General features: G+C 39.0%; 1 protein-coding gene across 6 annotated transcripts in view; it reads right to left on the minus strand.

The window, feature by feature from the left end:
• Window positions 1-15,125, minus strand: part of SCAPER (S-phase cyclin A associated protein in the ER) — a 165,958-nt gene that overhangs the window by 27,770 nt on the left and 123,063 nt on the right. For all 6 annotated transcript variants that reach the window (XM_040600067.1, XM_040600061.1, XM_040600063.1 and 3 more), the window contains 2 exons: window positions 11,029-11,258; window positions 6,988-7,143 (listed from right to left, as the gene is read on the minus strand). In XM_040600067.1, coding sequence (XP_040456001.1) covers window positions 6,988-7,143; window positions 11,029-11,258 — 386 coding nt within the window. The remainder of the gene's footprint in view (window positions 1-6,987; window positions 7,144-11,028; window positions 11,259-15,125) is intronic.

Consider the following 15,125-nt stretch of genomic DNA (forward strand, 5'->3'; position numbering starts at 1 on the left):
AGTGTAAAACTAGTAGAGCTCTAAGTGCATTTTGGGTGGGGCTACGCTGCACAACAATTTATGGTGTTACTTTCCTTTTCCTACGCCCAGAATCCATGCCCAAATTCTTCATTTTGAGGCTCTGTGGTCTTTAAGTGTGAACGGCGCCAGCAGAGCCACCCTGCCCCACCAGCTGTGCCTTGATGCAGGTTCTGGCTGCAGTTTCAAGTCGTGCTGGTATGTGAACATGGCTGCAAGCGAGGAACGAACCTCCTGGCTGTACGAGGAGGGAGAGGTCTGGGACCACCACTTTTACAACTTTGTATGTCCGTGGACACCTTGGTCTTCCTCACTTCAAAATATGTTCTGATGTCCAATTATTTAATTTGCAGAATGCAGTAGCCAAACGTGCTAACCATCACTTAACTAACTCCCAAGCAACTAGAATGTTTATTGCCACAGTATCACGTGAGAGCACAGCTCCTGTTGCCAACCAGGATTTCTAATTTCAATCTTAGCTTTTTCAACAGTATACAACCGATGAAAAAGCGCTCGTGGACAAATGATAACTCCAAATTAATTATCGTGTATGAGACCTCACAGAATTTTTTGTGACTATATGCGATGACAAACTTGACCAATATTACCAAAGGTTAAAGTCAGCTTGCTTTCGACTCTCACTCCATCATTATTTTTAAACAGTTCCATATGAAAAAGCTTACTTTGCTGGATGAAATCCTTTTACCATTTTGCGCTGCTCTGGCACAGTGAATGAATCAAAACATACATAAAAAAGTCAACTGTAAAATAACTCAAGCTGCAAGCTTTTTTTTTGTTAACAGAAAAGACCAGGAATTTTAAAGTTATACCACAGCACAAAGCTGTTCAAAAAATAAATAGATCTGTCTGCTAGGTTTGGTGAATTGAAGGAACTGTTAAAAATGTTTATTCTTGATGTTGCCTGTATTACAATTAATGTGTATATGAACAAGCCACTGGTTCCTGTTGGTTTTAACTGTCAGTTATAATCACTTTAAGCCTAAATGTTTACAATAAAAAGGTAAAAGATGTTATTCATACTGGTTGTAGGCTTTAAAATAGAAAAAAAAATGGTATACGAGATGTTGGAAAATAAAGCATTGAACCCTTATGTATGCCGATTTCAGTGATTTCATCAAGTCTGTACAACAGTGGATTTCATACATGTAGCAGATTCTTGGTCCACCTCAAAGATCAGCCCAGTGAAAATTCAGTGCTGTCAGGACACAGACTGAAGTAAAAACCCATAAAACCCCTCCCATCATCAGATGAGGACATCATACAAGAAACCTACGTTTTACATAACTAAAGTTAAGAGAGGAGATTCTTATACATGGGCCTCCTTTCAGCTCTCCTATTTAAAGCAGCTTACTCTGTGTCTGCAACAGCTGCCAAAGTGAAATAGTCAGCATGGACAAAACCCCCCCAATCAATCACCAAAGGGAAGCAAGGCTTACCAGATTTTTTACATTGGCTTTTATACCCGGGAAAACAGATAGGCTTTCAAACTCTACCAAGTCTCTATATTTAACACAGAAAAACAGGCAAATATTTACATTATGGTCAAACAACCTGCAGGATTTTAAAAAGTTTAATGAAATGCTGGGAATTTTCATCCTGAGTTGCCCTTAAGACTTTTAGCTTCTGCCATCAAGGGGTCTCAGCAATTGATATGGGGTTTACGACTTACAAAAATGGTTTAAGAACTTAAAAATGTGGACATATCTATCACAGGAAAGATATTAAACAGTGGTACTTCCTTGCTTAAAATACACCACTATCAATTAAAAACAGGAATTGAATACAGCTTGATGAGAAACAGCATACTCCACAGAGCAAGTATAAAACTACAATTTCTTCAAGCTTCAATAGGAAAAAACTGTTTATATCTGAAAATATATTGTTTTAAAAACTGACTGAGCTAACAAGCAGACAAGCCTCTCTAGGGGTATACATTATGATGTTTGTATATTTGAAATATATACTGCTGATTAAAAACATGGAGCCAAATGGAAACATGAGTTTTCAAAAGGCTTAGAATATAATCTGGGTTTTTTTTAATTATTAGGATTTAAAAACTATAGTCTGTACTTTTTGCTTCCAAACTATTTTATTTAGAAAGAAATGTCAAAATAAAGAGGTGAAATAGTAATAAAAGAAGCATAAAGAAGTATTTAGCACCTGTCAGACCTTGTTATAACTCACACTGTTACATGAGGAATCATGGTACTGTGTACAAGCGATGATTTGAAACCTTTCAGTAACTTCAATCACAAGTTTTAGGTAGTTCACAGTACTTGCTGGATTTGCTGTCCTTTGTAAGTGGCGAGAAGCATAACCAGCATCCAGGCACACTGGCATCTCATTAGACAGCCAGCAGCCAAAACAGACATTACCTTAATTACTGTAATAAAACTGAGCACAGACCAGCCACCTCCTCCCACCTGTAGCGTGACAGTCCCTGTTTCCTGGACCGACCCGCAGGTACCTGCAGCGTTTAGCCACTGCGGCTGGTAATCCACAGCTTCCTCAGCTGCTGACCCAGATTTGTGTGCATTCCACCACTGTTTTGAGATAACATGTAACTATCAATTTAGTTACAGTACTGTCATGACACCCCGTGTTCCTAGATTAACGAGAGAGTTTGCAGGCATTTCTTACATCACGGAAACAGCAAAATTCTGAAAAAGCTGATGTCCCAGGAAGCTACATAATTTGAAGGGACTATTATTTGCAGTATTCTCCTTACGACCAACTCATTCTCCTCCCTGTATTGGTGTTGTTGCTAGTCTGCTGTACTGCTCCTAGGGAGAATCCTAGCGGTTAACCCCTACAACACCGCACTACTGCCGACAGTTTCCTCCTGCTGTTCGTATTAACACTGGTTAGTACGAACTGGGCAAAAATGAAATAAGGCATTAACCGCAGTCCTCCACAGTGTAACAACTACACTTCTTGGACAGAAATCTTTAGCTGCAGAGACTGAGGGGTGAAAAAAGGGATACAGAGAACGCTGGGCAGTACAGGACAAGACAGGAATGTGAGTGAGATCCTTGCTATGCTGATGAAGGACTTGCCACATATTCTCTTAGTCTTCACTCCTGCTTTTAGGGAAGGGTAAGCTGCGGCAGCATGGTCATATTTTTATTAATGCTCATTGAATTCCATGCTTGCTCATCGTTTTCTGTCTTGTGTTTACAAGCCAAGCATGCTCCATATGTTATTCAGGGCTCCAGGACCCAAAATAGGCTTTCTATCTCTCATAGATACAATAATAAACTCTGGAAAACAAGGCTATCGCCCCGCACATTGCTACTGGACATCTGGAATTGGACACAAATTGCAAGACAGATTTATATGGCTGTATAAACCACTACTATTCTGTATAAAGTCTATTTAATATTTTGCTTTATTTCAGGTCAATAAAAATGTCTCTGTTTTCAATTCTGGCTACTGTTACTCTCAATGGTGAGCAAAAAAGTTAAGCATTGTCATGGCCACAATTTTCAAGCCCAAGTATCAAATGTCAGGTTAATCTTTTGCTCAGCAGGGACAGCTCAATACTCAGACATACTGCATTTGTGATTTTTCACTATGTACAATAAGGGAAAGTACTCTATTTTCAGCTCTCATACACTTATTTTTTTGGCTCATGAAGGAGAAAGGAGCTCTCACCTCCTCTGCTAGCAATGGATGCAACACAGCATAGGGAAAGTGGGACTTCCAGCTGGGTGTCTCAAGTCACCCTCACTGATTCTGACTGTGTGAGAGATGAGGGCGCAAAAATTATCAAAACAAGGTTCACATGGGTTTACAGTTATTAACGTTTTCAACAAATGATCTTTTGTATGTATTACACAGTGTTTGGAAAACGTGCTATTACATCCACAGCAAAACTTCAATTAAAAGAATCAATCTAGCATTTATTAGCCAGTACCAAAAATGATCATCTGAGAAGTAAGATCAATATCAAAGTTAAATCTTTTTAAAGACCTTGACCATTAATGAAAATACCTCTCTTATAATAAGATATGTTTATAACATATGTTCAGAACGGATTCCCTCATTTCAATAACTTTTTATGATGTTAAAATTGAGAATCCTCCAGTTTATGTTTCTACATTAGCAAGACTTTCCTTTATTCTAGCTAACTCCATGACTTTGGATTTTTTTTTCCAGTCTACCACAGGAATAAAAAAAGCTATCTTAAGTTTCTGTCTTAAAAGTTTATCGTCTACATTACATCAACCATAGATCTCATTTAATACTTAATGCTGACGTGCATATATGATACAATTTGAGGCTATTCTCTAATAATCATGATTGTTGTGACATCTTGCCTGATGCAGAGGTAGGTGCAGGGAGGCACTTGACTGAGATCACTTTCCTGCCTATAAAGTTGTTTTCCATGAAGTGTCCAAATAAACACCGGGTACCAATTCAGAAACATTCGACTAAATTTGGGATACTTTTATGAAATGCTCTTGTGAGGAAGACAGGGAAATCCAGACTGACAGCTCTTCCTACAGCAGAGCTCCAGAAATGGCCTAGCTTTGTACCCACAGGACAGGATCCCTTAATTGTTTAATACGTGAGTTAGTGTTTAACTTCTGGCCCTCCGGGGATATCGCAGGTTACAGTCCCAGAACTCGTAACAGCCTGGGGGTGTCTGAAAGCAAAGGAGGAGCATCACGCAGGGCTCGGTCACCTCTGGCTCGTAATGGATTTCACTGTTGCAGGCACTGGGGATGGTCTGAGAGCCCTGAGGTGGCCCCGGTGTTAGCCACCCGTGTCTACTGTCCTACTAGCTCCCCCCTATGCCACGCAGCAGCGCAATACTAAGCTCTGCACGCAGTATAAAGAACACTGTATAAAAATACTCTAATGCATTTAATATGGAATGACTTTTATATGACAAATAACAGCCTGAAATAGTTCTAACAGAAAAAAACGAATTCATTTTGTGCCCCCCACGATGACAACTGAGGAGCATAAAGGTAAGTTCCCAAACTGGAAACATTCTATAGAGGAGGATATATCAAAAGAACAATTCACAATTGCTCTTGCAACAATGGTGAAAGGCTGACATTGTTTTGGCAAACCTTCTTTTCATGATGCAGCATCGGAGTGTTGGTACTACTTACTAGACATTTTTCCTCTCAGTAACAACTTCAAAAGTTTTATGATCAGAGTGGTTAGCTACTCCAGTGTACAGAGGAGCATAGTACAGCATGTTTGTTTGGTGCTCAATCACGTATCAAGCGAGCTGGAGAATGAGAAATGCTGGATTCTGACTGAACAGACTGCGTGGCCTCCCACTACCATTTACCACGAATGAAAGAGGTACCTGTATTTCTCACAAAGAGAGGCTGCCTTTTGTGCTGCAGATCATGTAACACACAACATGTATTACTGTATTGTGACACAGGAATTCGGTACATTTGAGCTCTGTTTCTGCCACCTTCATCTGTGTTTGGCAATACCTTTTTCCATTTAAATCACCTTGAACACTATGGACTTCTATAACACGACAGAATTACACTTTGCATTCACTTCTTAAATGAGAGTGGGCTCAGGTGATGAAAGATATTTAATTTAAACTGCCCTTCTAATCATTTACACCAAAGCTTTTGATCTAAAAGTGAAAGACAACAGTTTTGAAATCTCCAAGCTCATTTCCCTCATTTCTTTTCACGCTCAAATGAACAATCCAACCTGGAAATTGAGCACAATCAGCACACCTGGATAAAATCCCAAGCATTGCTGTTACATGCAGGTAGTAAGATCAGATACGTCATGCAACTGTGAAGAAAAACACTCAACCCCTCCAAAATTATTATTCTGCTACAAAGGACAGATGTTCTTGAAGGAAGCACTGCTGTATAATTTGGGGTTCAAAGATTGCTACTATTTGGGTGAGGCATGCGTCTGCTTCAGAAATTGCAAATATTACATTACTCACTTTTGTAGCTACCACTATTCCTCTCCTCTAAGAGAAGGGTGATTTTAATTTCTTTTTTTTTTTTTTTTTTTAAGTAAGCATTTGACTTTTGGCAGCGCTGTCCTGGAATGTAAAATGCCAAGTTGGCAGCTTTCAGAAAGAGAAATTTCAGTAAGTTGGGATGGTCTCTTTGGGCTCATATTTCTTGCAGTTCTTTTTCCATGTGCCTGTATCCCCAGGTTACCAGCAACAGCTCTTACCTACAGCTTTGTTTCTTGCTGCATATTTTATTAACTCTAGTTTTTCAACCATAGCATCATTGTATCCTTCAGGAATTCATTGTAAACTTCTGTCAGCCTCGTCTTTTCCTGAAATACCTAACAGTCTAAGGGTTCCAGTATGTGCATGCCAGGGCTCTGAAATTCTGACTCTCACAGTGCCACGCTGCCCTACGCTGAAGATGACAGAAGTCCAGATTTGCTAGCAGCCACATCCCTCATGCTCACTCCCCACAGCCTTGGTTAGGTTACAATAACAAACATTTTGCATTAGAAAATTCCCTCACAAATAGAGTAATACCTTCCTTCATAGGAAATATAATTCCCTTACTGACAGCAGTATTTTGAAGAACAGGAGCTGAATTAGGCTGCTGTAGAGACAAATCAATTAAAGAGTTGATTTCAGCCGATAATAAAATACCTCTTGAAGTCCTTAGGACTGGACACTTCAAATTACCAGTGACAAAACCCTCTCTGTAATGATGAGTAAAGGAGATAAAGTTTGCAATTCTGACAAATGACTTAAAAGAATCAAGACTCAGTGCAGGTAACTAATTACAGTTCAATGGTGAAAGGGTGAGCAGAGTGCATTTCCTGCACTGTTTCTTTTCCGGTTATTATTGTGTGACTAAGACCAGTCCTGTGGAACAGCCTCATCAGAATGCTCGTTTCCACGAACGCAGCGCTGGGGCAGTTACAATGGCTGCTGCCTGATGAACGTATTCAAGATGACAGGCCAAGCGCACCTACCTTCCATTAACAGCAAAACAGAGACGACATATTCCATGCAGCACTGCTGTGGCATTTTGTAGAAAAGTTGCTATTTTGGGATTCTCATCAACAGGGCCTTGAATGGAGAGGAAACCGCAACACAGCTTGTCTATCAATCCTATGTTCACCACGTAACTAGAAACAGAGGAAAAATTGTATTAAAAAAATAGTTCCATGCCAGTTTTGGTAACTTTGCAAAAGCAATTTCTGCTTCTCCACTATCAAACCATACAAAACGCAGGTTGTGATTACTTCAATACTCTTTCTGAAATTGAAAAGAACAATTTCTGTTCTTTCTGTTATTGAAAGAACAATTGAACAAGAAATTGTTCTTTCAATAGAACAATTCAAATCACGGTAACTTCAGATTTGGCTCTCTGTAACTATCAGTAGTTTCTGTTAAGAGATCTGTCTGTTGTAGGATAATCTGTATTATACTGTACAAGAAAGATGAGTGTAAATGTTTATTTTATCATCCTCCTAGAATGACAATGGAATTTTGTCATGGTTAAATGATTTATAATAATCCTGATAACTTTACAACAGCACAATTTCCTTTTAGCATGGAGAGACAACTTTGTAGAACACACTAATTCAAGAAGACAATGATGTTACCCACACAAGGTTTTATTGCAATACATGTATCATAACAACTACTGCCCAGTTTTTGGTTATTTTTTTTCCATTTTTCAATATATGCAACAGTTAAGAGGCTATACAGAACATGCAGGTAACGACCTTCTACCATCAGTACGGAGGGGTCAGGATCAAAAAACCTCAGCAGCTGAACCAAAACTAAACACAGAAAACCATGCTAGTGACTTTTTTTAAAATTTTTAAACTGGAAACTCCTCTTTTCCTTTTTATTATCAGAGTAGATGAGATCATGATTGCTGATCATCAGATCACTCATGCTTAAGTTTCTTTTTTGAATTTCTAATGGCTTGGAAACTTAGGCCAAAAAATTTGCTGTTCATCCTTGTACCAAGAACTCTCATTCCACACCAGGTTTTCTCATACTTTGATCATTATCAACTCTACTTAACCTGTGCACACAGACATATTTTTTCCCATGTCACCTTACTGATATCACCTAACTTCACACACTTTCCTTTTTTTACCACAAACATTCAGCTTCTCAGACTTTACTCCATCTCAACTGTTCGTTCTGCTGACTTATGTGAGATAACTTCCTTTGTGGAGGCAAAAAATCTGCTGCAATCACCTCCTCCTCTTTGCCCCGTAATTTTCTTTGTATTTTCCTTCACTCTTACCAAGTGAGAGAAACTTCTTGTCAAAATCAGAACAGCTGCTGTTATACAGCCTGTGCCTCTACCTTACTTAACAGACACAGGGAACCGCCTGCTTTCAGACACCATCAACCAATTCACTGTTTTTACACCAACAGCCTACACTAAACCATCCTGTTATTAATATTACTCAGTCCTACCAGCTGTTCTGTCTACTTGCTTGTCAAGACCATTTGTTAGTGATTGCCCCTTAGAGCCCCCTTGAGATGGGAACACCATTGACCGTATCTTTCCATAATGTCAAGACCATCCTGACTTGACTAAGTACAGAACATTATTAAATAATATTGATTCCAGTAAATAAATTATACTGATCAGATAATGCTTGTCACAGGAGCTGTACAAATCGTTATTAAAAATAACTATTCCCTCGCATGTCTTACAGTCTGACTTTGAAAAAGCAGAGATTTCTAAGATTAGGGAAGAAAACCTCTCCACTTCTCAGACACTGTTGTTGCTCAAAGGCTGGTCTCTCCTCAGTGCTTGGAGCTAGACTTTCTGCCAAAGTTTACTCTGCTGACACAAAGCTTTTGGAAGCAATGAAAGTAAAAATAAAAACACAGTGGATATAAAGCAAGAAGTCTAACTGCAGTATTAATTTTTAAAGCTGCTGAAGTGTAGCAGTTAAACACACTTTAAGACACACCGAGGTTACTAATCGCACACTCGCTGCTCAGGTAAGCTCGTCTGTCCTATTTAGCAACATGAAAGGTTACCAGCGTTAGGTTTCTTGCAGATTTTGATCTAAGCAATCTACCTGATCATACAGGTGATAAGCAAGCCCTCCTGTATTAGCAGAGTAACTCCAGGAACAGAGCTGGGTATTAGATACATCACAGTCACAGAGAAATGCTAAGTGCTAGAAATCTCTCTGTGAAACAAGGCGGGGGGGGAGATGAAGAACTAAATAAAATACAGCTAATACTGACAGGTGATTACTCACAAAAAGGTACAACTATTCTCATCAATATTCTCTTCCTTTTTGCCTAAGAACATCTCTACAGTCTGACTGACACCTGCAAAACGTATTCATTGTCCCTATTCCTTTACACCCACACCTGGACACAAAGTGGCGGCTCTTTTGGCAGAGAAGAAATGGATGAGAGTTTTCAGTCTGCTGGGACTATTCCTTAATGGCATCCGGAGACAATGAGAAGATGCATGAAGCACTCCCTTCGCTCAAGAACTGAGCATGCAGACAAGTGGAATGTCAAAGCTCTCTTATCTACCACCTCCATCTCCCAGTCTTTTTACCCATGGTGGCAGAGTTCAAATAACCGGGCTCCCCTTTCATACCCAGTGTGGAGATAATTGTTGTTTATGCATCAGGTCTAGTAGCCCCAAATGGAGAGAAAAAAAAAAAATCAACTTTCCTCTTTCTTCCCCATCTTCCTAAAACTCTCATTTAATCAACTCCCCAAGGACATACGATACAACGACCAGGAGGTGAAAGATTCTCATTAATAACAGAATTTGTCTGTTTTTGACTAGTTTAAAATGCCCTCTCTCTTTTTTTCCTAATTGCGCTATTACCTTGTCATTGTGCCTTTCATTCTTCATTTATAACCAGATCCCCTAAAGTGCCTGAGGTGAGGGACCTAGCTGGATTCTCATGTATCTTCTTATCTTAAGGGTATGCCTGTGCTTGGCCCAGTCAGTGTCAGATGTCTGTCCAGCACAAATATCAATAAGCAGACCTCCCACCCTTCCATTCATAAACGAGGAGAATACAACATCCTGAAATTTCACACTCTATCAAAACCTGTTTGGGGAGAAGGCGGGTTACATGAGAACAATAAACTTTTAGAGGTCACTGGTATCTATGACAACTATCTGTTTTGCTTTCCTCCTCCAGCTGTCTTTTTTGTATCCGTCAACATCAGACCAGACTTGGAAAAGTCTGAAGATGCTCACCGTGACACATTTGCAGTAGCATATAATCAGAATTTCACTTCTTCAGAAGGCTGTCATCAGTACTGATGACTACTGATGACTAGTGAAACTGCACAGCTCTAGCAAGTCTGGTGTATTGTTGGATATGTATTAGTTTATGTATATATTATATAGACACTAATTATATATATTAAAGTATTCAGCTTCAAGTATTTCTACCAAAGAATTAGAATGCTTCAAGTAAGAATGAGAAAAGTATTCTCTTTTAGTCGACTGTTAGAATTCACCGAGTTATTTTAACTGAAATTTTGCTCAAGAAATATAATTAGAAAAGAAAATTGCTGTTACAATACAGCTACATTATAAAGGCTGAAATCCAATTATAGGAATTACTGGGTAATCTTTAAGTCAGCAGTATATATTCTATGGCAAGCTTCTATGAATACATGTATGGTATGCAGGACCACACGGGCAATGGGCACACACTGTTGACATGGAGAACTGAGAGAAAATAATATAAATATAGAAACTGACTCCTAGGTAATCAGGAGATGAAACGCACAGAAAGGGCACAGAAAACCAAGCCTAAAATTAAGACTCCTGGTTTTCTGTATTTCTGTGTGTGCAGTTTTTTGAAGAACATCTTTGTTTGAGAATATAGCATTTCAATAGGTGTCTTGATCACACACACAACCTACTCTTACTAAGTTACGACTCAGAGTAGTTTGTTCCTTTCTTAAATTACTGTAATTTTCTTTCTCTGTAGTAAAGAAGGTTTAGAGAAGTTTGTGGTGTTTTTTTTTTTAAATTATTTAACCTGATTAGGTCTTGGACTCTGCTGTTGAAGGCTTCCACTTGTGAGGATTTACTTTTCACTTCCTGTAATAACTTCAGTGCAGTAGGGTGGTTGTTTCCATCTGGGAAGCTCGAGATTAGACATCTGAAAATCACAGCAGTTATCCTCAGAAGTCCTGTTGTTAAACCTTCAAATATCTGCTTATTTGCACTTCTGCCTGAAATAGCATTATGGTCATCTGGAACACTAACCTAAATAAAGAGAAAAAAAGAAAGAACAACTAGAATCAAATAAAAGAATAAAAGTTTGTAGAGAAACAATCAGAAAGTTGCGTAAGAGTACATTAAAAAAAAAAAGCAATATATTCTAGCACACACATGGACATGAAAGCATTTTGGGTACAAGAAGAGGTCTATACCCCTTATGCAGATAATACAGGCTGAAACAGAATATATCAAGTCAAAACAGTGGTTAGTGTACAAGAACCAAAGGAAGCCTTACAGCAGCGGAGTATTTCATCAGTATGATTGTGCTCTTAAGCACACACAGGATTTTTGATGAGTCACTAGCAAAAAAGCTTTTATTTTCCTTTAAATTTGACTGTGAATAAACAAACTACTGAGAGGGCTCCTTTTGACTACTACACTGCATTACCATGAAGACATATTAAATGTCTAGGATACACAAAGCATTCAGTAATACAGAAGAAAAATAGCTATTTTCTGTGCAAGAAATTTACTGCTGTATAGCAATCCCCTACCTGACTTTTGAAAAAACCATGATGTACCATCAGAAGGCTACTCAACAGTTTGAGTCCTCAACAAAGACCATTACAAAAGTGAGTATTTTGAAAGGCAAAATTTCTTGTGTCACAGCAGGTACAACTGTGGCTCTTCACAGAAAAAGGCAATATGCTTTGCAGGCAACAGGAATGATCTTCGCAATGAGATCTAATCCCTGATGGACTTCCTCTTTCATAGCAAAAAGCAAGCAAAAAATTACAGAAATAGCCTGATGTAAGTGTCCTTCTAAAGAATTTTATGAGGAATTTTGATGTTAGAAAAATTACAGATTTTTTTACCAAAAACCCCAAGATAGATTGTGATGCAACTCAAACCGCAACTAAGAAAAAACCCCAAACCTGTATCTGGAAGGATACTAGTTTACCCTTTAGGAAACAGCACATCAAAGCACCTGTGCAGCAGGTTTAGACAACCCACAGCAAGGCCACAGATGCCAGCTGGTAACAACAGCAAAGACGCTGGGGAACACAAAACTTTTCCAGTCTACGAGGAGATACCCAGTTGTGCTGCTGAGCTTCTGCAGAACTGAACTCAGAAGCACTTATGGCACCTGCTGAGGTGCAGGCAGAAGGTAACACAGGGCTGGTTTATGCCAGCGTAGAGGGAAACCTTCCCTGAGTCAAGGCAGGTGAATTACAGTGGTTCCCCTTCGTACCTGAAAAAACCTGCCAGAGAATTCCCTTTCCCTAGCAGGTGTCAGAACTTCTCAGCCAGGTGGTTTACTACTGAAGCTAACCCGGAGTAACCAAGTATTTCAAAGAGCAAAGTGCTCCTCCCAGGCAAGATGACCCTTAAGGCAAGGCTCCAGGTCTTTGAGTCACAGTCCTCTCAGCCAGCTTTTTTTCACAAAGGAAGAGAACTGCTAAATCTTCCAAAGTCGACAAATATGAAGAGTCCCAATTTTGTAAAAACTGAAAGCCAACTGTTCAAAGTAGAAATTTCTGACAGAGAAGGAGACTTATCAAAAAACCTACAAAACTGTCCTGACCAAATCTGATGAGAAGAATCCAATCCCCTCCCTACAAAAAAACCCCAAACAAATAAATCCTGAAACAACTACAGGCGCTACCTGAGAAGACAGAAAAACTGTGTGAATCCTAGGGCACAACCTGACAGACGGAACGTTGTAAAGGATGACATAAATAATATGGTTCTAAAAGATGCCAATGGGAAATTCCTTCCACCCACCAGTCTCACATAAGGCACAGAGAAAGCCTGAGCACTTTTACGGATATCTTTATATTTTAATGATTAAGAACAGCAGGAAAAAGTCCCATGAATAAAAAAGGCCTGAACATCACAATATAAAACATCACCTGACAACCACTGCACTTGTCCATCAGATGTCAGCCACCTGTCTATGATGTCAGAAGCACAACATGCAGTTCTCTCTGAACAGGCCTCAGAGGAGACGAATATGATTTTCCTACACCATTAAACTAGAGCCCACTCCTATGAAAGGCGCTGAAGTTGAGATGTACAAATGTAAATCTGAAGACAGATCTACATGCAGGATACACATCTGGAAGGAAATCCTCATGGAGCGTGTCATTTCTTTGTATCTTTTTATTTTATTTTTTCATTTCTGAAGTCCCAGACAACTTAAACCAGCTGACATCCTGCCCTCTTAGGATCACGCCGTAGGCGAGGCGTGGGCGGCTGCCCTGCAGCTCTGCTGGCAGCACAGGGGGTCAGGGCACGGGGCTCCCAGCACGCCCCTGCACTTAATGCTGCCAGACCCCACGGAACAGCACACCTCTGCCCAGGCACTTCTATGAGATGGCTTGAGGCTTTCAGCACTGTAATTAGTGATCAATATTGGCTGAAATTTTATTTTCATTCCAGGTTAAAATCATTTACACTCGGTATGCGCGAGTGAGGTCACAGAAAACCATTCCTCTCTGCACAGGTATCAGGAGGGATTTGGTAACACTTGGTAACAAAGAACAACATGCACATTTCTGTATTATTCATCAGCTCTGAGCCTTGTCTTGGTACTTAAAACTCATTGTAATGGTCTGTTTCTGGTGATGAGCCAAGTGAGCAAGTGAGAAGTCTTCAGCTGCTTATTCAAGTTCAATAGGAAAAATAGTATTATGTTGCTCATTATGTTGCTCCAGTAACTTCTGTTGACTAAAATAATTCACGCCTAATGGTTCTAATTGCCTACTGAAACAGATGGATTAAGCTTTGCAATGTATAAATTGACTTAAATGTGGTGACTTCGTACTAGGAATGCCAAGTTTTAAAAATTCCTAACGAACGTTACTCACTGCTTCTTCACCTAATATAAAAACATTATATATTACTTATTTCCTAAAAGATTTATTAATATTTTGCAGTAGAGCCTTCCATTTGCTGTAATGGATGGTACTATAAATAAATGTTTATTTTTGTCTTCTAGTTGAATGTACATATGACAACTGTATTTTCTAAGTATATAGCCCTTAGCTACACAAGTTCGTGTTTTAATATAAAACTGCTCTTCCTAATTTGTATAATAAATAGATCTGGCACTCTTAATACAATCCCTTATTGCAGAGCTGATTTTTCACATACAATTTTGGGGGGAAGTGTGTGTGTGTATTAATATAAAGTGAGAACAAACGTGGCTTTTATACAGTGTATGGGAAAGAGGAGACAGAAGGAAATCTGTTTTACAGAAAATGGTTAAGTTTGAACTTAATTCCTACCTTTAATACTGTCCGCTTATACAAACTCAAATGAGTGACAAAAGATCAGCTCTTTTACCAAAGAAGTAATTAATGGGATAGTGTGAAAATGTGTTGAGATTTATGTGCAGAATTAATTGGAGTGCTTCCAAAAGTGATGTCTTTCTTTGCTTGTTGATTAGTATATCAGGCAAGGGGGTCAGAAATCTTAAGATTTAATAGTGTAATTACGAAAGCTTTCAAGCTCTGCTTTCATTGTGTTGATTACACAGAGTTAATGGTATTCAGAGAAACTGTTTGCTGAACATGGGCTTTGGATGAATAAACATTAAAACATTCCACATTTCTATTTCTGAGGTTTCATTGGTTTCACAGTTTAACTGACACAAATCTATAGGTATGATTACACACTTAGAGTGATTTGTCAAGTAATTGGTATAAAATGTATTTAAATCACAAAGAAAAATCCACGAAAATGTAACTATTGCTCAATCATTTGATACATCCAACATCTCAACGTTATTTTAGCATTTATGATGACTGCCAATGCTGGGCCTAATCAAGACTCCTGCTTCTTTAAATCACTTCTTGAACCAAACGCTCTGATGACCAGATTCTCAACTCTGTGACAGTCTCCATACAC

Source organism: Falco naumanni, chromosome 7, assembly GCF_017639655.2.
Source record: "Falco naumanni isolate bFalNau1 chromosome 7, bFalNau1.pat, whole genome shotgun sequence".
NCBI lineage: Eukaryota > Metazoa > Chordata > Aves > Falconiformes > Falconidae > Falco > Falco naumanni.